The sequence below is a fragment of the Elephas maximus genome, chromosome 9, assembly GCF_024166365.1.
Source record: "Elephas maximus indicus isolate mEleMax1 chromosome 9, mEleMax1 primary haplotype, whole genome shotgun sequence".
NCBI classification, from domain to species: domain Eukaryota; kingdom Metazoa; phylum Chordata; class Mammalia; order Proboscidea; family Elephantidae; genus Elephas; species Elephas maximus.
Window position 1 is genome coordinate 110,271,909 of NC_064827.1, and position 23,516 is coordinate 110,295,424.

The 23,516-nt window shown below is 40.4% G+C and overlaps 1 protein-coding gene across 5 annotated transcripts in view; it reads left to right on the forward strand.

Moving 5' to 3' along the window:
* Positions 1–23,516, forward strand: part of ZNF484 (zinc finger protein 484) — a 93,547-nt gene that overhangs the window by 32,989 nt on the left and 37,042 nt on the right. For 2 of the 5 annotated variants that reach the window (XM_049897181.1, XM_049897185.1), the window contains 2 exons: positions 20,170–20,296; positions 20,593–20,691. In XM_049897181.1, coding sequence (XP_049753138.1) covers positions 20,263–20,296; positions 20,593–20,691 — 133 coding nt within the window. In that variant the 5' untranslated portion in view covers positions 20,170–20,262. Of the gene's footprint in view, positions 1–20,169; positions 20,491–20,592; positions 20,692–23,516 lie in introns of all 5 variants that reach the window. The other 3 variants (XM_049897183.1, XM_049897184.1, XM_049897182.1) reach the window with 2 other exon arrangements.

The following is a 23,516-nucleotide window of genomic DNA, read 5'->3' on the forward strand; positions in this document are numbered from 1 at the left end:
CATGAATATGATTCTTTGCTTCTCTTGTGCTGGCCTCAAAATTTTTTCTTTGTCCTTGGTTCTTGAGATTTTGATTATAATATGCCTCAGTGTGGCTCTATTTAGATTTATCCTAACTGGAGTTCGTTGAGCATCTTGAATGCGTAAGTTCTTGTCGTTCATCATATTTGGGATTTCTTCAACCATCATTTCTTTGAAAATTCTTTCTGTACCTTTTGCTCTCTCTTCTCCTTCTGGGACTCCAAGTAAGCGTGTATTATTCTGCTTGATGGTGTCCCACAGATCCATTAGACTTTGCCTTTTTTTTGTTTTTTCATTCTTTTTTCTTTTTGCTCAGACTTTACAATTTCAATTACTGGATCTTCGAGTTCACTGATTCTGTCTTCTGCCAATTCAAATCTGTTCCTAAGTCCTTCCAAAGAATTGTTCATTTCTGTTACTACACTTTTCAGTTTCAGTATTCCTATTTTTAAATTTCTATCTCTTTATTGAAATTTTTGTTTTGTTTTTGGATCACTTTCCTGATTTCCTTTAATTTTTTTCTGTGTATTCCTTTAACTCTCTGAGCACAATTAATGCTGCTTCTTTAATGCTTTTGTCTAGTGATTCTGTTATCTATTTCTGTCCTCTTATTTTGGTCTTTTTCTTGGGCCATTTTTTTCCTGCTTCTTCATATGCTTTGTAATTTCTGTTCGTAATAGCGATATTAAGGTATTTTACTGTGGTTACTCTGGAGATTTGATTCTTCCTGTCTCTAGGGTTTGCTCTTCTTCTCTTTATTGTTGTTGTTACTGTTATTTTAAATTATTGATGGTTGTATTTCTCTGCTTCACTTCCAGACTTTCTGTCTGGGTTCATTTGCTGTAGTCCCTTTCCTGTTAGTTTCTCTGTCCAGGGGCAGTAGCCATCACTGTTTTATCTCTAGGTTTCTTGAGTGGGAGGATACCTCAGCACCAAACTGTATGGCTTGCAGTACTTGTGGTCACTTCCCCTTAGGATATTGGAAACATTGACTATATTACCCTGGCTCCTGACTCCCTCCATCCCAAACTATGCTGGCTATGCCCCTCCAGCACCAGCCCCTCATTTGGGAATACAGATGTTTCTGAGAGCTAACCACAAATCCTACCTCTGTGTCCTTGGCTATGCCTGTCTGGCACTAGGCCCCCCACCATCCGTGAGCTGCACATGTCACAGACATACCCCACCACTCGCATTCCAGGAACGTTGGCTGTGTTAAACCAGATGCAGAGTTCCACCCTGGAAGCAACAGCTGTTGCCAGTTTACCCTGTGTCACTGTTTATGAACTGCAGCCAACTCTGTGTTCACGTCATTGCTCCTTTTTGAGATCCACAGGTTACCCCTGGCCACACGGTGCTTACTGTGCCATTCTGTCCCAGGTCTGACTGCTCAGGTGTTGCTTTGGTCTGTACTGTCCTCACCCAGTCTCTCTTTCCTGAGCCCAAGTATTCAGAAACTCAAACTCTCACTGTACTTGCCAGGCCACTTCTCCCCAGGCCCAGATTCTCAGTGCCTTCTCCAGGTCTTGGCTGTTCATAAAGTCCAAGCTGCACTGCACTCAGTATGCCACTTCCTCCTGAATCCCACATAGTCCCAGGCCTCCAGTGTGCCAAATCACCCTTTCTTAGGTCTAACTGCTCATTCGTACCCAAGCTGCATTCACTGGTGCCTGGCTGTTTGCAAAGTCTTGGCCTTACTGTGCTGTGCACACTGCTCCCTCCCAGGACCCCTGCAGCTCCAGGATTGTGGCGTGCCAAAGTGCCCTTTCTTAGATCTGTATGCTCAAACTTCCCTGCCTGTAGTGCCTTCACTGTGGCCTGGCTGTTTGCAAATTCCAGGCCTCTCTGCAGCCCACACAGTGCTCCCTCCTGGGACCCACGCTTCCCCAAGCTTGTGATGAACCAATGTGCCCTTTCTTAGGTATGCATGCAGAGGCTTCTCTGCTCATGGTGCTGTCACCAGGGCCTGGCTGTTGGCAAATCCCTGCCTCACTGTGCTCCGCACAGCACTTCCTCTTAGGACCCACTCTGTCCCAAATCTGTGGTTTTCCTCAGCACCCTTTCTTAGGTTTGCTTACTTAGGCTTTCCTGCCCTGGGATGTCTTCACTGGGACCTGGCTGTTTACAAACCTCAGGCCTTGCTATGCTCTGCACAGGTTGCTCCTGCCCCAAGATGAACATACTGTGTTTGGGAGGAGAGTAAGATGAAGACGCTTTGCCAGCCTCCACTCTCCCATGGTCAGTATGTTATCTTTCCTTGATTCAGTGTTCCCTTTGGCCCTTCAACCCTTCTTCTGATATCTGGAGTTAGGTGACTACCAATTTTATCAGTATTTGCTTATTTTCTTCTGTGATATTTGTGGGGGTTTGAAGTGTGCAACTGCTTATGCTGCTATCTTGCTCTGCCTCCTGCCAATTTTTTTTATTATTTAAAAATATATGTAACACACATTTGCTAATTCAGTGTTTTTCATGTGTACAATTTAGTGACACCAATTACATTAACCATGTTGTGCAACTATCACCAATACCTGCTGCCAAATTCTCTATCCCCATAAACAGAAACTCTATGCTTCCTAAACAATGATTCCCCCTTTCCCTCTCCTTCCTGCCACTGGTAACCACAGTAAACTTTATCCATTGCCTTTGAGTCAGTTCCGACTCATACTGACCCTATAGGACAGAGTAGAATTGCTCCATAGTGTTTCCAAGGAGCACCTGGTGGATTTGAACTGCTGACCTTTTGGTTAGCAGCCAAACTCTTAACCCCTATGCCACCAAGGTTTCCCAATCAACTTTGGTCTCTATGTATTTACATGTTCTTGTTATTTCATGTAAGTAAGATCATACCGTATTTGTCCTTTTGTGATTGACTTTACTTCACTCAGCATAATGTTTTCAAGGTTCATCCATGTTGTTGCATGTGTTGGGACTTCATTTCTCTTTATGGTTGATAATATTCCCTTGTATGTGCGCCTGACCCAAGCCGTGGTATTTTCAATCACATCATATGTATGTGAAAGCTGGACAACGAATAAGGAAGACCGAAGAAGAATTGACGCCTTTGAATTGTGGCATTGGCGAAGAATATTAAATATACCATGGACTGCCAAAAGAACGAACAAATCTGTCTTAGAAGAAGTACAACCAGAATGCTCCTTAGAAGCAAGGGTGGCGAGACTGCATGTTACATACTTTGGACATGTTGTCAGGAGGGATGAGTCCCTGGAGAAGGACATCATGCTTGGCAGAGTACAGGGTCAGCGGAAAAGAAGACCCTCAGCGAGGAGAATTGACGCAATGGCTGCTACAATGAGCTTGAGCATAGCAATGATTGTGAGGATGGCGCAGGACCGGGCAGTGTTTTGTTCTGTTGTGCATAGGGCCGCTATGAGTCAGAACCGACTCGACAGCACCTAACAACAGTAACGATGTACGTACCACATTTTGTTTATCTCGTCATCTGTTGACGGGCATTTAGGCTGTTTCCACCTTTTGGGTTTTGTAAATAACGCTGCAGTAAACATTATTGTGCATGTGTTGGTTTGCATCACAACTTTCAAATCTCTTGGGTATATATGTGGAGTCCTTGACAGTGTAAGCTAGTTCCTTTGTGGCGCTTAGCTGCTGACCAAAAGGTTGGCGATTAGCGTTCACCCAGAGGCACCTTGGAAGAAAGGTTGGTGATCTATTTCTGAAATATCAGCCATTGAAAACCCTGTGGAGTACAGTTCTCCTCTGACGCACATGAGGTCACTATGAGTCAGAATAGACTCCAAGGCAACTGGTTTGTTTGTTTGTTTGTTTGTTTGTTTGGAGAGGTATATGTGGAGGGGTGGGGAGGTGGAAATGCTGGTTTATGTGGTGTTCTACGTTTAACTTTTGAGGAACCACCAAACTCTTTTCCACAGTGCCTGTACCATTTTTCATTCTGCCCAGCAATGGATTAACATTCTAATTCTCTACATCCTCATCAATATTTGTTGTTTTCTTTCTTTTTTTAATCTGAGCCATCTACTGGGGGTGAAGTGGTATCTCATTGTGGTTTTGACTTGCATATTCCCAGTGGCTAATGATGTTGAACATCTTTTATGTGCTTGTTGGACATTTGTGTATTTTCTGTGGTGAAATGTCTATTTAAATCCTTGGCCCACTTTTTTATTGGGTTGTTTGTTTTTTTGTTGTTGGAGTTATTTATATATTCTGGATATTAAACCCTTTTTATTGTGATTCAGATGAAAGTTTACAGAGCAAATTCATTTCAGATTCAAAAATTTAGACACAAATTGTTCCATGGCATTGGCTGCAGTTCTGCATTGTGCCAGCACTCTCTCCCCTTGGGTCTATGGTCCTTTGTTTTTGAGCCTGGGAGCGCCATCCTGTGAGGTGTTTAGTTATGTCTAAGAGGTTTCCCCAGCTGTGCCACTTGTGTGCTGTATTGTCTATATTAACATATGAGGAGCACCTACAGTCATGTATTTAGAAATTTCCACCTTTGAACCTATATCTGCTGATGGGTGTGTTCCCTTACCCATGCCCTCACCTCTTGGTGTATCTGTCTGTGTATCAATTTGTAGATTATTATTCTTTGATTCTATTATTGCAGGATTGTCTATGCTATCATAGTTATCATAGTTGTGCATTATTCCTCCATTCCTCTCAGTGTCCTCTTTTGCCTTGGTCATGTTGTGCTGATTTCTCTCATATTGTGTATTGCCTTTCCCTTCACCAATATAAACTCATGTCTATCTCTTAGGTGATTCCGCCCTCCCATCCCTGGTAACCATCAAAGAGTCTTTTTTTTCCTTCTTTTCCTGTGTGTAAACCTTTTGTTATTACTTTATAAAAGTGATCTCATACAATATTTGTCTTTTTGTGATTGTCACTTACTTCACTCAGCATAATGCCCTCAAGACTCATCCATGTTGTGAGATGTTTAGCGAAACCATCATTATTCTTTATTGTTGCATAGTATTCCATTGTGTGTGTGTACCACAGTTTGTTAATCTGTTGATGGGCACTTAGGTTGCTTTCACCTATTTGCTATTGTGAATAACGCAGCAATGAACATGGGTGTGCATATGTCTATTTGTGTCACAGCTCTTATTTCTTTAGTGTTTATATCTAGGAATGGGATTGCAGGATCGTATGGTTTTTCTATTTCTAGCTTTTTGTGGACGTACCATACCATTTTCTGTAGTGATTGTATCATTTTACATTTCCACCAACAGTGTATAAGAGTACCAGTCTCTCCACATCCTTGCCAACATTTCAACATTTGTTATTTTCTGTCTTTTTTTATTAGTGCCAGTAATGTTTGGGTGAGATGGTACCTCATTGTAGTTTTGCTTTGCATCTCTCTGATTGCTAATGATTCTGAGCATTTCTTCATATGTTTGTTAGCAGCCTGAAGATCTTCTTTGGTGAAGTGTCTATTCATTTCTGTTGCCCATATTTTAATTGGATTATTTATCTTTTTTGTTGAGGTGTTGAAGTTTTCTATGAATTTTAGAGATTAGACCCTTGTTGTATATGTCATAGCCAAAAACTTTTTCTCAATATGTGAACTCTCTTTTTACTCTTTCAGAGAAATCTTTTAAGTGTTTAATTTTTAGGAGGTCCCAATTATCTAGCTCATTTTCTTGTGTGTGTACATTTGTATTTATGTTTGGTAATCTACTTATGCCACATATTAGGGACCCTACTGTCGCCCCTAATTTTTTCTCCATAATCTTTATAGTTTTTGTTTTTTTTATTTAGGTCTTTGATCCATTTTGAGTTAGTTTTTGTATATGGTGTAGGTGTGGATCCTGTTTCATTTTTCTACAGATAAAAAAAAAAACCCACTGCTGTCGAGTCGATTCCGACTCATGGTGACCAGTTCGAACCCACCAGGCGCTCCTTGGAAACTCTACAAGGCAGTTCTACTCTGTCCTATAGGGTCGCCATGAGTTTCTACAGATAGATATCCAATTTTGTCAGCACCATTTGTTGAAGAGACTGTCTTCTTTCTCATTCAATAGCCTTTGGTACTTTGTCAAAGATCAGCTGTTCATAAGTGGATGGATTTACATCTGGGTTCTCTATTCTGTTCCATTGGTCAATGTGTCTGTCAGTGTACCAGTACCAGGCTCTTCTGACTATTGTGGCTGTACAGTAGGTTCTGAGATCAAGTAGTGTGAGGCCTCCTACTTTGTTCTTCTTTTTTAATAAGGTGTTACTTATTTGGGGCCTCTTTCCCTTCCATATAAAGCTGTTTTATTGTTAGGTTCCGTTGAGTTGGTTCTGACTCATAGCGACCCTATGTACAACAGAACAAAATACTGCCATGTCTTGCGCCATCCTCACAATCGTTACTATGCTCGAGCCCCTTGTTGCAGCCACTGTGTCAGTCCATCTTGTTGAGGGTCTTCTCCTTTTTCTATGACCATCTACTTTACCAAGCATGTTGTCCTTCTCCAGGGACTGATCTCTCCTGATAACATGTCCAAAGAACATGAGACGTAGTCTTGCCATCGTTGCTTCTAAGGAGCATTCTGGTTGTACTTCTTCCAGACAGATTTGCTCCTTCTTTTGGCAGTCCGTGGTATATTCAATATTCTTCGCCAACACCACAACTCAAAGGTGTCAGTTCTTTTTCGGTCTTCCTTATTCATCATCCAGCTTTCTCATACATATGAGGCAATTGAAAACACCATGGCTTGGGTCAGGTAAACCTTAGTCCTTAAAATGATATATTTGCCTTTTAACACTTTAAAGAGTTCTTTTGCAGCAGATTTGTCCAGTGCAATGCATCTTTTAGTTTCTTGACTGCTGTGTCCATGGGTTTTGATTTTGGATGCAGGTAAAATAAAATCCTTGAATTCAGTCTTTTCTCCGTTTATCATGATGTTGCTTATTGGTCCAGTTGTGAGGATTTTTCTTTATGTTGAAGTATAATCCATACTGGAGGCTGTGGTCTTTGATCTTCATTAGTAAGTGCTTCAAGCCTTCTTCACTTTCAGCAAGCAAGTTCTGTCATCTGCGTGACACAAGTTGTTAATGAGCCTTTCTCCAATCCTGATGCCGTGCTCTTTATATAGTCCAGTTTCTCAGATTATTTGCTCAGCATATAGATTGAATAGGTATGGTGAAAGGATACAACCCCGATGCACACTTTTCCTGACTTTAAGCCACTCAGCATCCCTTGTTCCTTTCAAACAGCTTCCTCTTGATCTATGTACAGGTTCCTCATGAGCACAATTAAGTGTTCTGGAATTCCCGTTCTTCACAATGTTATCCATAATGTTATGATCCACACAGTGGAATGCCTTTGCATAGTCAATAAAACACAGGTAAACATCTTTCTGGTATTTTCTGCCTTCAACCCGGAACTATGTGGCATCAGCAATGATATCCTTCATTGTTTGTCCTCTTCCGAATCCAGCTTGAATTTCTGGCAATTCACTATTGACGTGCTGCTGCAATCACTTTGAATGATCTTCAGCAAAATTTTACTTGTGTGTGATATTAATGATATTGTTTGATAATTTCTACATTTGGTTGGATCACCATTCTTGGGAATAGGCATAAATATGGATCTCTTCTAGTCTGTTGGCCAGGTAGCTGTTCTCCAAATTTCTTGGCATAGAAGAGTGAGCACCTCCAGCACTGCATCTGTTTGTTGAAACATCTCCATTGGTATTCTGTCAATTCCTGGAGACTTGTTTGTCACCAGTGCCTTCAGTGCAGCTTGGACGTCTTCCTTCAGTACCATCGGTTCCTGATCATATGCTACCTTCTGGAATGGTTGAATGTTGACCAATTCTTTTTGGTACAGTGATTCTGTGTATTCCTTCTATCTTCTTTTGATGCTCCCTGCATCATTTAATATTTTCCTTATTGAATCCTTTAATATTGCAACTCAAGGCTTGAATTTTTTCTACAGTTTTTCAACTTGAGAAATGCTGAGCATGTTTTTCCCCTTTGGTTTTCAAAAAAAAAAAAAACGTTAATTGGATTCTTAATTTTAAAAAGTTAGTGATTTGTTTTTCCATCTTGGTGAAGAATATTGGGATTTGGATTTCATTATATCTGTATGTTGCTTTGGGTAATGTTGACATTTCCACAATGTTAAGTCTTCCTATCCAAGAGCATGGTGTGTTTCTGCATCTGTGTAGATCTTTGGTTTCTTGCAGTAGTGTTTTATAGTTTTCTTTGTGTAAGTCTTTTATGTCCCTGGTTAGATTTATTTCTAAGTGTTTTATATTTTGGGGGACTGTTGTAAATGGCATTGTTTCTCTGATTTCATTTTCACAGTTCTTTTGTTGATGTAGAGAAATCCAGCTGATTTTTATATTAATCTTGTATCCTGCCACTTTGCTTAATGCTTTTATTAGTTCCAATAGCTTTCTTGTGAAGTCCTTAGAATTTTCTATGTATAGGATCATATCATCAGTGAATAGGGATAGTCTTATTTCTTCCTTACCAGTGTGGATACCGTTTATTTTCTTTTCTTGCCTTACAGCTCTCACTAAGACTTCCAATACAGCTTGAATAAAGACTGAGATAAGGGGCATCATTGTCTGGCTCCCGTTTGCAACCAAATGCTTTCAGATTCTCTTTGTTAAGGATAACGTTGGCTGTTGGTTTTATATAAATTCCCTTTGTAATATTGAGGAATTTCCCTTCTTTTCCTATTTTGCTGAGAGTTTTTATCAGGAATGGGTGTTGGACTTTATCAGATGCATTTTCTACATCGATTGATATGATCATGCGAATCTTTTCCTTTGTTTTATTTATGTGGTGTATTACATTGAGTGATTTTCTAATGTTAAGCCAACCTTGCGTGCCTGGTATGAATCCCAGTGAGGTGTGATGTGTTCTTTTTTTTGATATATTGTTGTATTATATTAGCTAGGATATTTTGAGAATTGTTGCATCAGTATTCATGAGGGGTATTGGACTGTAGTTTTCTTTTTTAGTGGTGCCCTTGCCTGGCTCTGGTATTAGGGTCATTCAGGTTTCATAGAATGAGTTCAGGAATATTTCTTCCTTTTGTATATTGTGTAGGAGCTTAAGTAGAATTGGTGTCAACTTTTCTCTGAACGTTTGGTAGAATTCTCCAGTGAAGCCATCTGGACCAGGGCTTTTTTTTTTTTTTTTGGTTGGGAGTTTTTTATGACCTCCTTCAATTTCTTCTTTTGTCATGAGTCCATTCAAATTTTCTACCTCAGTTTTTGTTAGTTTAAGTAGGTGGTGTGTTTCTAGAAATTTATCCATTTCCTCTAGGTTTTCAAATTTGTTGGAGTAGTTTTTCATAGTATTCTGTTATAATTCTTTTTATTTCAATTGGTTCTGTTGTAATGTCACCTGTCTCATTTTATCCAGATTGTTTGCATCTTCTCCTGTTTTTCTTTTGTCAGTTTGGCCAGTGGTTTGTCAATTTTATTAATCCTTTCCAAAAACCACCTTTTTGTCTTGTTTATTCTTTCTGTTGTTTTTCTGGTCTCTTTCATTTATTTCTGCTCTAATTTTTATTATTTTGTTTTTCTGGTGACTGTGGACTTCTTTTGCTGCTCTTTCTAATTATTCAAGGTATAAGGTTAATGTTTTGATTTTTGTCCTTTCATTTTTGATGTGTGTGCTTATTGCTGTAAATTGACTTCTGCGCATGGCTTTTGCTGTGTCCCAAAGGTTTTTATGTTGGGTTTTCGTTCTTATTTGACTCTAGGAATTTTTAAATTTCATCTTTGATTTCTTCTGTTACGCAGTAGTTTATTTAGTTTCCATTTATTAGATTTTTTCCTTGCTCTTATTGATTTCTACTTTTACAGCATTGTGATCAGAGAAGATGCTTTGTATTGTTTCAATGTTTTTGAATTTATCAAGGCTTGCTTTGTGGCCTAAGATATAGACTATTTCTGAGAATGATCCATGAGCACTGGAGAAAAATGTTTGCTTTGCTGCTGTTGGGTGATGTGTCTGTATATGTCTATGAGGTCAAGTTGGTTGTATGTACTATCTAGGTCTTTTGTGTCTTTGTTGAGTTTTTTTCTAGTTGTTCTGTCCTTCACCAAGAGCGGTGTGTTAACATCTCCTAGTATTATTGTGGAAGTGTCTATTTCTCTTTTCAGTACTGTTAGATTTTGCTGTATGTATTTTGGAGCTCAGTTGGGTGCATATATATTATGATTGTGTCCTCTTGGTGGATTGACTCTTTAAACATTATATAATGTCCCTACTTGTCTTTTATAATGGATTTTGCTTTAGAATCTATTTTATCAGAGATTAATATCACCACTCCTGCTCTTTTTGGTTATCATTTGCTTGATACATCTTTTTCCATTCTTTAAGTTTTAGTTTATATTGTTTTGTCTAAGGTGTGTCTCTTGCAGACAGCATATTGATGAGCCATGTTTTTTTAGTCCATTCTGCCACTCTTCGTGTTTTTACTGATGCATTTAGGCCAATTATGTTCACTGTGATTATTGATAGTTATGAATTTATTGCTGTCATTTTCTTGTGATTTGTGTTTGAGTGTTTGTGTGTGTGGTGTTGGCTGTTTCTTCATTCCACTTAATTTTCTGTGCTGAGTTTTTTTTGTGTGTGTGTGGCTTCTCTTTTCATTTTTGATTTTGTGTGTGCTCAATCTTTATCATTTTCTTTTATATTTCAATGAGTAGGTTTGTTAACTTACTTTGTGGTTTCCTGAAATTTACCTTTATCTTCCTAAGTTTAAAGAAGTAATTTGTTTTTTGATATCACCTTGACTTCCTCTCCATAGTAGTCCTTAACCTATATTCTTTATTCCCTCTTTATGTTTTGAAATGGTCATCAGTTACAGAGAGACGTCTCTGGTTCCCATCTTTTAGCTTTATTTTATTTTTGAGAGTACTTTATCTGAGTTGGTTTCTGTCTGTTGTCATGTGTTTTAATCTCAAGTTGTTGTCTGGTATTTTATTTGTTTTCTTTTGGAAGAACCCCTGTAATATTTCTTGTATAGTTTGTCTGGTTTTTACAAAGTCTTTTAATTTCTGTTTATCTGGAATGTCCTCATTTAACTATCATATTTGAGGAATAATTTTGCTGAATATGTAACCCTTGGTTTGCAGTTTTTTTCTTTCACGGATATATCTATATCTGTATGTATATGTGTATCTCTATCTATATCATCGCATTGCCTTCTTACCTGAATGGTTTCTGCCGAGCAATCAGAACTTCGTCTTATCAATACCTCTTTGTAGGTGATCTTTCATTTTTACTGAGCTGCTTTCAGGATTCTTTCTTTGTCTTTGTAAAGTTTGATTATGATACGTCTCAGTGTTCTTTTATTGGAATCTATTCTGTATGGGTTTCATTATGCTCCTTGTATGGTTGTTGTCTTGTCTTTCATGACATTAGGGAAGTTTTCAGTCAGCAGTTCTTCAGAAATTCTCTCTGTGCTTTTTGTTGAGTCCTCCTCTTCTGGGATTCTGATCACACATACGTTATTCCTCTTAATGGTGTCCTACATAACTCTTAGGCTTTTTTTTTTTTTAGTTTTTCCTCAGATCAATAAAGGGATTGGTTTTCTATTCCGCTGATCCTGTCTTCCGTGGTTTCAATTCTACTGCTATGACTTTCCATTGAATTGTCAATTTCTGAAGTTTTATTGTTAAGCTTCTGGATTTCTAGTTCTGCTTCTGTATCATTTCCCATGGTCTATTTATTTTGACATTTTGTTCTTGCATTGTTTTCCTGAATTCTTCTAGTGTTTTGTCTATGCTTTCCTTGGTTTTGCCTTGGTTTTCTATAGTTTCATCTTTGTTTTCCTTGATTCCTTTGAGGACCCTATACATAAGTCTTTTGAATTCATTGTCAAGAAGCTCCATTACCTTTTCTTCCTAAGAGAGAATTTCTGGTTCTTTATGGTGGCCACTTGCTGAGGCCATCTTCCCCTGCTTCTTTAGGTGGTTTGCTATTGTCTGTTGTCTCTGGGACATTAAGGGTTCTTGTATTTATATTTTATTTGTATAATGTTTGCTGGGTCCTGTTTGTTTTGTTTTAGTGATTTCTGGCAGGTGTGACTGGATTGTGCTCTGGTCACTAGATCACTAGACTGTCCATGCTGGAGCCCTCCCTACCTGTCTTTCGGTCAGTAGAGTGGTGGGTAGGTGTGGGAGCCCATATCTCTGTTTCTGATCTTGCAGGACAACTGAAGGTCAGTTGGTTGGGCTTTACCTCTGTGTTCAGTTTCGTGGCTTAGGAGCAGGGAATGATGCTCTCTGTGCAGGTGGAGCAGCCAATGTGGTGGGTGTGGTGGGTGAGTAGGGGCATGTTTGTCTTCTCTTGCTGGTTGCAGGGGAGGTGGTGTGGGTGGTATGGGGGGTGGTAGGGGATGTTCACACAGTAGCTCTACCACCACTTCCTCCTGGGCAGGGGGAGGAAGGAAGGAACAGCAGGCGAATATTCAATCCGTCATGCCGCATCTATCTGTGGTGGGAAGGGGGAGAAAGCTACAGTGGGTGGGTATGCACGCGCTCACTCTTCATCCCTGTGCTGGGCAAGGGGAGGTGGTATGCACCCCATAGTCATAGGTCCTCTGCCACTTGCTTTGCAGGTTAAGGGATGGATTAGAGCATGGGAAATGCATACACAGTCATGTCACCTCGTGTGAGGTGAGGAGAGGAAAGAAGGAGCTGCCTGGGAATATGCACACAGTTGCACCTCTGCCTCTTGCTGGGTGGATTAAGCGATGGGTCACTCCTAGAGAATGCACGTGGTTATAACACCTCACATCACATGGCGGGGGAGGGATGAAGGGACTTCGGGGGGTTGTGCACATAGTCACAATTCTGCCCCTTGCTGAGCATATAGGGATGGAGTCATATCTGGCAGTTATGTGCACAGAGGTGCTTCCTTGTGTTAGGCGAGGACAGGGAGGAAGGAGCTACTGGGGAATGCACACGCAGTCACAATTCCTCTGCCCCTCGCTCGGCAGGTTAAGGGAAGGGGTCATGCCTGGTGAATGTAAGCATGGTGGTGCCACCTTGCGTCAGTTGGTGGGCAGGGGAAAGAAGGGGCTGTGGTGGGATGTGTGCACAGTCACAGTTCCCCTGTTCCCCTTAAGGGAGAGAGTCACACTTGGTGGATGCATGCACAGAAGCGCCACCTTGTGCTGGAGGGAGATGTATACACAGTCACAGCTCTTCTACCTCTCGCTAGGCAGGTTAAGGGATCAAGTTGCACTTGGTGGATGTATACACAGAAGTGCTACGTCATGGTGGATGGGGGGAAGAAGGAGGGAGCGGTGGGCACGCTCTCTCACTGTCCAGCTGCTGCTACCCTCCACTGGGCCCTTAAGCAGGGAGTAGGTGGCAGGCAGGCACATGCATGGGGGCACGCCTAGTCTCACTTATCAGGGAGGCAAATAGGAGTAGTGGATGGGGTTGGATGGGGCGGGGGGAAGAGGATAGGGTCGTGCTATAGTCCCCCAGTCAGACAAGGTGGTTGGGGTATGGGGCTCTCTGCCACCTCTGATCAGGAGGTTTAGGTGTGGCAGAGTGTGTTCCTCTGGCTAGGATACACGGGTGCCAGGGCACCTTGCATCCACATGAAAACCTGTCCTCTCTTGCATGTGAGTGGGGGGGGGGGGGCCGGGGGACCAGTTGGGTGGGAGAGCTTCCACTGACACTCCACGAGTCCTCCACCTCGTGTAACTCTCACCCCTGAAGCGGCAGCTCCTGAGTATCTCTGGTTCTGGACCTGGCACCGTCCCCATGTCGGCTTCCTCATGTGTATCTACAGAGGTTCTCTATCCCTTTTGGGAAAGTTAAGAAGTTGCCCTACTGTTTTCTTCACCCAGGGTCGCTGCTGGCTTTGTCCTAAGTTAGCCGCAGTGGGCCAGGACAGCTGGCTGAGCTTCACCATTCCGTGTTATTCCTCTTTCACTGCTTTCCTTATTCCTTCCAGTTGGTGTTCAGTTCAGCCGTTAGACTTTCTTTTTGATGTTCACGCTTCCTGGATTGTTACCTGCTTCTGTTTTGATTGGGTTTTTGGTGCAGGGGGACATTATGGTGTGTGCGACTAAGCTGCCGTCTTGACTCTGTCTCTTAAACGCTTTTCTGATACATGGCTCCAAAAGTTTTCTCCAAGTCTATGTTGTTAAAGTCCTTTGTTAAACAAAAGTATTTTCATTTTGATCATGTCCAGTATATCTGTTTTGTCTTTTGTTGTGAGTGTTTTTTTGTCATATCCAAAAATCCATTGTTAAAAAAGTAGGTACTGAAGGAATACCCCTATATTTTCTTCTGGGAGTTTTATGGTTTTAGTTCTTACTTTTAGGTTCTTGATCCATTTTGAGTTAATTTTCATATATGTGATGTGAGGTATGGGTCCAGCTTCGTTCTTTTGCATGTGGATATCTAGTTGTCCCAGCACCGTTTGTTAAAGAGACAAATCTTTTCCAGTTGTTTAGACTTAGCACCCTTGTCAAAAATCAGTTGACTGTAGATATATAAGTTTATTTCTGGACTCTCAATTCCATCCAATTTGTCTATATATCTATTTTTATACCGGAACAAGACTCTTTTGATGACTGTAGTTTTATAGTATGTTTTGAAACCAGGAATTGTGAGTCTTCCTACTTCGTTCTTTTTTTGGCAAGATTGCTTTGACTATTTGGGATTCTTTGCAGTTCCACGTACGTTAGGGGATTGGTCTTTCCATTTCTGCAAAGGAAGCTTTTGGACTTTTGATAGGCCTTGCCTTGAATCTATAACTCACTTTGAGTAGTGTTGGCATCTTAACAATGTTAAGTCTTCCAATCCATGAACACTGAATGTCTTTACATTTATTTAGAACTTCTTTAATATTTTTAAGAGTGTTTTATAATTTTCATTGTATAAGTGAAGGATGACTTTGAATGGAAGAATCAGCATCAGGCTGGTTCCTATGAGGTGTAGGTCAAGTATATTCCACTATTCAATTTCTCCATGATCTCTGACACCACCTGCTCCTCCCTCAGCACTCTTTTTCTCTGTTGGATTTGGTAATTGGCTATAATGTTTCACAAAGCCCATGAATACTTAGGGTATGTGGTTTATTGGGGTAAAAGACTAACTCGGGAATAACTGCATATGAATATGATTCAACACAGTATCCACATCAGGAAGAGGCACACAGGCAAGATCTAAAAAGGCCCTCTAAGCAGACAGCGGAGCCCTCCCTGGTGGCACAGTGGTTAAGAGCTATGGCTACTAACCAGTTTGAATCCACCAGCCGCTCCTTGGAAATCCTATGGGGGCACTTCTACTCCTATAGGGTCGCTGTGAGTCAGAATTGACTCAATGGCAATAGGGTTTTAAACAGAGAGCATGTCCCTCTCTTTGTCAGTCAGGAAGCTTTTGGCCAGGACAGCCTTTGAAGCAGAAATACCCCCTGACGGTGTAGCTCTTGGAATAGAAGTGTTCCCTGTCTTCTCACAGTTGCCTGCATTTTGGGCCTGGTGCTGCTACTTTAGGCCACACTCTTCCACTGCCTCTGAATTGAGCTCCTCAACTGCCTAAGGGCTAGTCTCTGCCCCTGCCTCTGGGCCAGGTTCTGCTGCTGCCTGTGATCCAGGCTCTACCTCTTCTCTTTTGGCTGGTAGGCCCTTTTTTTTTTGGTTGGGACTGCTTCCCCACCATGCAGCTCTCAGCTACCACTGCTGTCAACTGGCCCGGCACTTAACCAGTACAACTCCACCTGGCACAGCTCTCAGTCAGGTCTGAGAGGGTTATCAGTGCAAGGCTTCCAAGTCCCGAAGGATGTGTCATCCTTCTCGGCTCTAGTGAGCTTTTGTGTTCCAGGGCCCCCTTTTTTTTGAAGCCAGTTTTTTTTTTTTTTTAACTATGGTAAAATATATATAACATAAGAATTTTCAATTTTAACCATTTTTAAATGTATTTTTAATGGCATTAATTATATTCACTATGTTGTACAACCATCACCATTATTTGTTTTCAAAATTTTCATCATTCCAAACAGTAACAGTAACAGTAACTCTCTATCCATTAAGCAATAATAACTCCCCATCTGTCTTTCCTTCCAGCCCCTGGTAACCAGTAATCTGCTTTCTGTCTCTATGAATTTGCCAATTCTAGATATTCCATATATATGAAATAATACGTTATTTGTCCTGTAGTGTCTGGTTTCTTTCACTTAGCATAATATTTTCAAGGTTTATCTATGTTGTAGCATGTATCAGAACTTCAGTCCTTTTCATGGCTGAATAATATTCCATCGTATGGATATGCCACATTTTGTTTATCCATTGATGGACACATGGGTTGTTTCCACATTTTGACTTTTGTAAATAGTTCTGTGATGAATACTCATATTCCATTATACGGATATGCCACATTTTGCTTATCCATTGATGGGCACATGGATGGTTACCACATACTGACTTTTGTGAATAGTGCTGCAGTGAATATTCACATACAAGTATCTATTTGAGCCCTTGTTTTTAATTCTTGTGGGTATATATCTAGGAGTGAAATTGCTGGGTCATAGCCAGAGTCTTTTTGTAGCTGAATTTCAGAAGTGGCAGTCTATCGCCTTTGACATATTTGCTTTGTTAGAAAAACGTCAGTAGACCTGTGCACACTCAAGGGAAGGGGATTACCCTGGATCATTGTGAGCCAATATAGGGCCTGCCTACCACAGTCCACTCACCGTTCACAAGCTGAGTGAAGTTAAAATCTCCATGTCTCAGTTACTCGGTCTGTAAAATGGGGTCATAGCAACTGTCGCACATGGTTGCTGTGAGGGCAATACACAATAATGTGTGGAACAGCCAAGCCTAGTGCTGGCACAAGACAGCCGTGTGCCTCCTCTCTCCCCTGAGCCACAGAAGAACCATGCGTTAAACACTTTTCATGACTATGTCTGCAAGTTAGAAATTTATCCACATAGATTAAGCTGTTTTGGAAACTCACTTTCAGAGAACTCTCCAGATAAAATTATGTTTATGTCAAAGAGCCTGGAATAAAGGGCTCTCTATTTAAAGGCTGCCAACACGCATGAGGAGGCGGGATCAGTACGGTGTTAATAATTACAGTGTGGGTGTGAATATTCCATGGATTATGAAATGCTTGCAAAAAATGGGGCCTTTTGCCACACATCTCAGTCATTAGCAAGGTTTCACATTCAAAATTAGTCAGAAAAGGTAATTAGTTGTCAAGGAGTGATTGTAGCCGCGTCCTTAACATGACGGATGTCTGTGCAAGCTCACGCTAATAATGGCTTGTGGAATTTTCGTTCAGCAGACAATCAGCAGTTTGGCGGTTAGCAGACAGTCTGAGAATCAATCACGATGGTAGTCAATAATTTATCGTTTCTCTTTAAAATCTGGAACCTGCATCAGCTTAAACAGAAGTGAGCACCGATGGGGGAAGCTTGGCATCAGCAAAATCCCGAGCCCTCGTTGGGCCTATTTAAACCAGTGTCCATTTTCTACCCAGTGCAGAGCAGAGAAGTTGTCTGAGTCCGTCCTGGGGCAGAAGCAGCCACATGCTATTAAAATAAAAACAGGGAAATCATGACATAGATATTAATTTTTTAATTGAAGTATTTTATTATGTTTTCAGTGAAAGTTTACACAGCAAATTAGGTTCCCATTTAACAGTTTCTACACAGTTTATTCAGTGACATTGGCTACATTTTTCAGTGTGTCAACTTTCTCGTTGTTGTTGTTCTGGTGGTTTTGTTTCCAGTAATCTAGTTTCATTGCCCTCTTGCCGTCTCTATTTGTTTCTGAGAAAATGTTAATCATTTGGTTTTATATAGATGATTTTTTAAAGGAGCACAGATAATATTGTTTATTTTATTAGCCAATGTGTTACTTAGCTACAGGGTGACTTCAGGGGTCAGTTTGGTTCCAGGTTTGAAGAGTATATTGGGGCAGTAGTCCTCGAGAATCCTCCAGTCTCAATCGTCCAGCAAGTCTAGACATTTTTCTAAAGAATTTGAGCTTTTGTCCAAATTTTGCTCCTGTTCTGTCAGAATCTGTCTATTGTGTTCCTGATCAAAATGGTCAGTAGCGGTAGCCGGCACCATCTTCTATATTTTTATGTAGATGATGCGCACCTTCTATGTTTGTTTGCCAGCTGTGCCCTGCTGCTGTGAAGTATTTTCGTAAATGCCATTATACCATTTTTTTTACATGTTGCTGTAAAAAAATTAGCGCTTATGAAAATACCTTGGGGCCGGGGGAGGTTGTAGCTGGCAAACAAGCATAGTGTGTTATTTGCATTAAAATACAGTAGTTCTTCTGGTCTCAGGGTAGATGAGGTGTAGACTATTAGTCCTGTGGACTAGTTTTTTCTCTGAGTCTTTGGTTTCCTTCTTTCTCTTTTGTTCTTGACAAGAAGAGACCAATAGTTTTGCCTTAGCCGCTCACAAGCTTTTTTTTTTTTAATTATGCTTTAAGTGAAAGTTTAGAAATCAAGTCACTCTCTCATATAAAAAGTTATATACACCTTGCTATGTACTCCTAACTCCTCTCCCCATAATGAGGTGGCACGTTCCTCCTCTCACCCTGTGTTCCCTGTATCCATTCAACCAGCTCCTGTCCCTCTCTGCCTTCTCATCTTGCCTCCAGACAGAAGTTGCCCATAGTCTCATGTGTTTACTTGAGCCAAGAAGCTCACTCTTCACCAGTGTCATATTCTGTCTTATAGTCCAGTCCAACCCCTGTCTGAAGAGTTGGCTTCGGGAATGGTTTTAGTTATGGGCTAACAGAGTCCAGGGGCCATGACCTCTGGGGTCCTTCTGGTCTCAGACCATTAAGCCTGGTCTTTTTACTAGAATTTGAGGTTTGCATCCCACTTTTCTCCTGCTCTATCAGGGATTCTCTGTTGTGTTCACCGTCAGGGCAGTCATTGGTGGTAGCCAGGCACCTTCTAGTTCTTCAGGTCTCAGGCTGATGGAGTCTCTGGTTTATGTGGCCCTTCCTTTGCCTTGGGCTCATATTTTCCTGTGTCTTTGGTGTTCTTCATTCTCCTTTGCTCCAGGTGGGTTGAGACCAATTGATGCATCTTAGATGGCTGCTTGCTAACTTTTAAGACCCCAGATACCACTCGCCGAAGTGGGATGCAGCATGTTTTCTTAATACACTTAGTTATGCCTGTTGACCTAGATGTTCCCTGAAACCATGGTTCCCGGACCACCCCCCCCCCCCCCCCGCTACTCTGTCCCTCAAAGTGTTTGGTTATATTTAGGAAACTTAGTAGCTTTTGGATTAGTCCAGTTGTGCTGACTTCCCCTGTATTGTGTGTTATCCTTCCCTTCCCCTAAAATAATTCTTGTCTACTAATTAGTGAATACTCCTCTTCCTCCCTCTCCACCCTCCTAACCATCAAAGAATGTTTTCTTCTGTGTTTAAACCTTTTCTTGAGTTCTTATAATAATGGTCTCATACAATATTTGTCCTTTTGTGACTGACTAATTTCACTCAGCATAATGCCTTCCAGATTCCTCCATGTTATGAGATGTTTCACGGATTCATTGTTCTTTATTGTTGCATAGTATTCCGTTGTGTGAATATACCATAATTTGTTTATCCATTCATCCATTGATGGACACCTTGGTTGTTTCCATCTTCTTGCTATTGTAAACAGTGCTGCAGTGAACATGAGTGTGCATATATCTATTTGTATGATGGAAAACAGAGCCCATTTGAATTGTCTTGTTAAAGAAAGGACTCACTGACTCAGTAAATTAATCGGTACAATATGAATGGCAGAGTATTTTTTTCTTTTTTAAGTGATCTTTTATTGAAATATGGCAGACATACAAAAGAATGCACGAAATATATGTATGCAACTTGATGAATTTTTACAACTTTTTCCTGTGTCATCAGCATGCGGATTGAAAAAAAAAACTAAAAAACAGAACATTATTAGCACCACAGAAGGGATGGCATGATATATTTAATGAGATTTATTTTTTTCTTCTTAATGTAAAAAGTAGGTGTTTAGTGGAAACCTTATATGCTGTCAAAAATTACTAAATTTTTTTAAATTTAAATTTAAATTACTAAATACAAAAAATTATGTCAAAAATTACTAAAAATAAGTTCCTGACTACCTTGTTCTCACCCCTCAGTCTTGATCCTTCACATTGAATAGGAATGTGTTTTTACAGGGATCAGTGTCATTCAAGGATGTAACTGTAGACTTTACCAGGGAAGAGTGGCAACAATTGGACCTTGCTCAGAAAAGCTTGTACAGGGATGTGATGCTGGAAAACTATTTCAACTTGGTTTCAGTGGGTAAGCATAGCTTTGCTGGGTATAATTTTAAGCCTGTACCTAATTGAGTGTTTTGTTTTTGTTTTTCCTCAGTGGAATTTCTGCAATCTATGGGATTTCTGAAGTATGTGGGACTTCAAAAGACTGTGGGACATCTGAAGTTGTGAAATGGTTTTGTCCTTATTTTGTCTCATGTTCTTAATAATCTCTTTGGGGTATTATGAATATAACTGTTCCCAGTCAGCTTTTCTGAAAATTAAATGAAATGCTTCATTGTATGGCCATTGAAACCAAGCTCTATCATTTCCTGTTAATAGGGTATCAGATATCCAAACCAGAAGTTATCTTCAACTTGGAGCAAGGAAAAGAGCCACATATGTTGGATGATGGTGAAATCTCAAGTCAGAGCCGTCTAGGTAAGTACGGAACCAAGAGACAGTGTGACCGAACTGCAGTTGTACTGGGAGAGGCTGATAACATTGAAGCGCTATTAAGATAACTTTCTTTATGCATTTTAAACTTCTAGAACTGCTTGAATAAAGTTTGATATTGGTCCCTCAGATATCTAAATTCCATCCCCACTTAAGGACTGTTGCCATATCGGTTTGTATTCTTCTTTGCTTGACTTTTTAAGGAGGGGATGTGCTACAGTTACTGGTAGTTTGAGTCATATCCCACCCTATATCATCCCTAGGATCCTACTTACTTGCTTTTTTTTCCTTCCTCTAGTATTCTATGCTTTCTACCTTCACCAAGGTCTTAGATCCTTTTCTTATACATTCGGATATTCGCAGATATGCCTTCTTTCAAAATTACTGGAATCATACTCCTGGTGGTTCCTTTTCATTTTCTCTTAGTGCCTCAGAATTGTCTTCTAGAGCTGGCCTTATTTTATAGTCTCCTAAACTTCTATATCTCCATTACTACCCTTCAGTTGTTGACTTTGAAGGTACTGTTGCCTACATTTGGGGCCAGCTTTTTGCTGAATTTGACATTTTTTTTCTACTTGTCTAATATAACACAGTATTGACTTGGTCTCTCTGACTAATTTATTTATGTTGATATTTTTAAAAAAGTTTTTGTACCCCATGCACAAAAGGTAGCTCTCAGTTTGTAGCACAATATCATTATCAATGTGTTTAAGGCCCCTTCTTTATTTATTTATTCCTCTTTATCACCATTCACTATACCCATTTTTATCATTCCAGTAGGCAACTGCTCTAATGTATATGACATGTTTGCTATCTATCTTTGAATTTGTGGGGTATTTTGTAAAATCTAAACTGTTGGTATTTTTAATTTATACAAGTAGTACTGAGTAATATATCCTATTCAGTTTCTTTTTTTCACTAAGTGCTAAATTGGTTCATGTTATAATATGTTTGTCTAGGTCATTGCTTCTCACTGCTGCATAACTTTCCATAGTGTGGATATATATCACATTTTATTTGTCCAGCATCCCAGCTACTACAAACAGTGCTGCAGTAAATTTCTTCATGAATTATTTTCTAGATTGGCTATGTTATTCTATAATCCTCTCAACATTCCACAAAGATAATGGTTTTCCCACATCCCTGTCAATACCTAGTATTATCCAAATTTTTAATAATTTGGCTAACCTGATGAGTTTTAATTACCAATTATTATTTTAATTTGTGTTTTCTAATAAAATGCTCTGAACATTATGATGGTTAAGGTTATGTGTCAACTTGGGTAGGCCATGATTCTCAGTGGTTTGACAGATATTATGTAATCATCTTCCATTTTGTGATCTGATGTGAACAGCCAATCAGTTGAAAGGCCAATCAGTTGAAGGCCAATCAATTGAAGAGCCAATCAGTTTCCTTGTGGGTGTGTCCTGCATCCAGTATATATGGATGTTCTGGCAAAGCTCTTGCTGGATCCTGGGTTAGACTTGTTATCCTCTGAATCCCAGTTCCTGGGATATGAGCCAGCAGCCTTCCACTTGACCTGCAGATCTTGGGATTTGCCAGCTCCTGCAACCCCATGAACCAGCAGCCTTCCACCTCATCTGCTGATTTTGGGATCATCAGCCTCTACAACCATGTAAATCAAGAAAAGCCTCTAACCTGACACCTAACCCATGGATTTGGGACTTACCAGCCTCCACAACTGTGTGAGCTGTTTCCATGAAATAAATCTCTATCTCTCTCTCTACACTTCACTGGTTTTGCTCCTCTAGAGAACTCAGGTTAAGCCATTTGGTACTGAGAGTGGTTCTAGAGGAATAAAATCTTAAGAATGAGTTTTCAAAATTGGTTCTCATGTCTGGCGAGACTTAAATACACTGATGACTCTAATTCCAGTAAGGAAGAGGGCACAGCTAATTCATGGCATGAGGTGGCATTAGAAATATGTAAAATATCACCACCATTGGATCAAATATTTGTGAGAAACAAAGCTCTGGGTGATTATATATTTGACAGCTTTTAGCATTTCTGTCAAACTGAGAAATATAGGGAGGCTGGTTGGTTGACCTTGCTTTTTCTAGACAAAGTGGTGAAAGAAAGAGATGAGCTCAGGCCTTCAGAGTCCTAGCTCAGGTACCGCATGAAAGGCCTGAAAGTTGCCGCTTGTGCCCTGAAAAAAAGCATCATTTTTTGTAGTAACAGAGTTGATATTGCCAAAAATGAAACCCAGAGTCTTGTCCTAAGAGTGGCTGAATGATAACACCAATTATATTCCCAACCTCGAATAGTGTCTGAAGTTAAAGTGAGGGCAGTGTTTGGGAAGAAATGGGATCCTGATATTTGGTATGGGGACATATGGGCAGATAATCAAGAAGCTGGGGACACTGAGTCCCTAAATTCCTTTGAATCACTCCTAAGAACAGAACAAGCCCTCTAACTCCCATCTGTAGAGCTTATTCAGTCTTAGTCTGCTAAGCCACCCTCTGCAGTAGAACCATTATTCCTTTCACCCCCATTTGATGAGATTAACCCAGCTGTGTCTGAAGGGCCTTTGTCTAAGATATCATTTAGGGAGTCATCTGCGGCATTGCCTGGGGCATCACCTGAGACAGATGCTTTAAAAGACATTGTCGAATGTCCCTAAGACCCACTCCCACCATCCATTTTTGCTTCTGGACCTATGACTAGGCTTAAATCCCAGTGAACCCCAAGAGGTGAAGTATAAAGTGTGACCCATGAGTAGGTATGCTACATTCCAAAAGAACTCTACTTGAGTTATCTAATATATACAGACAGACACCTGGGGAATA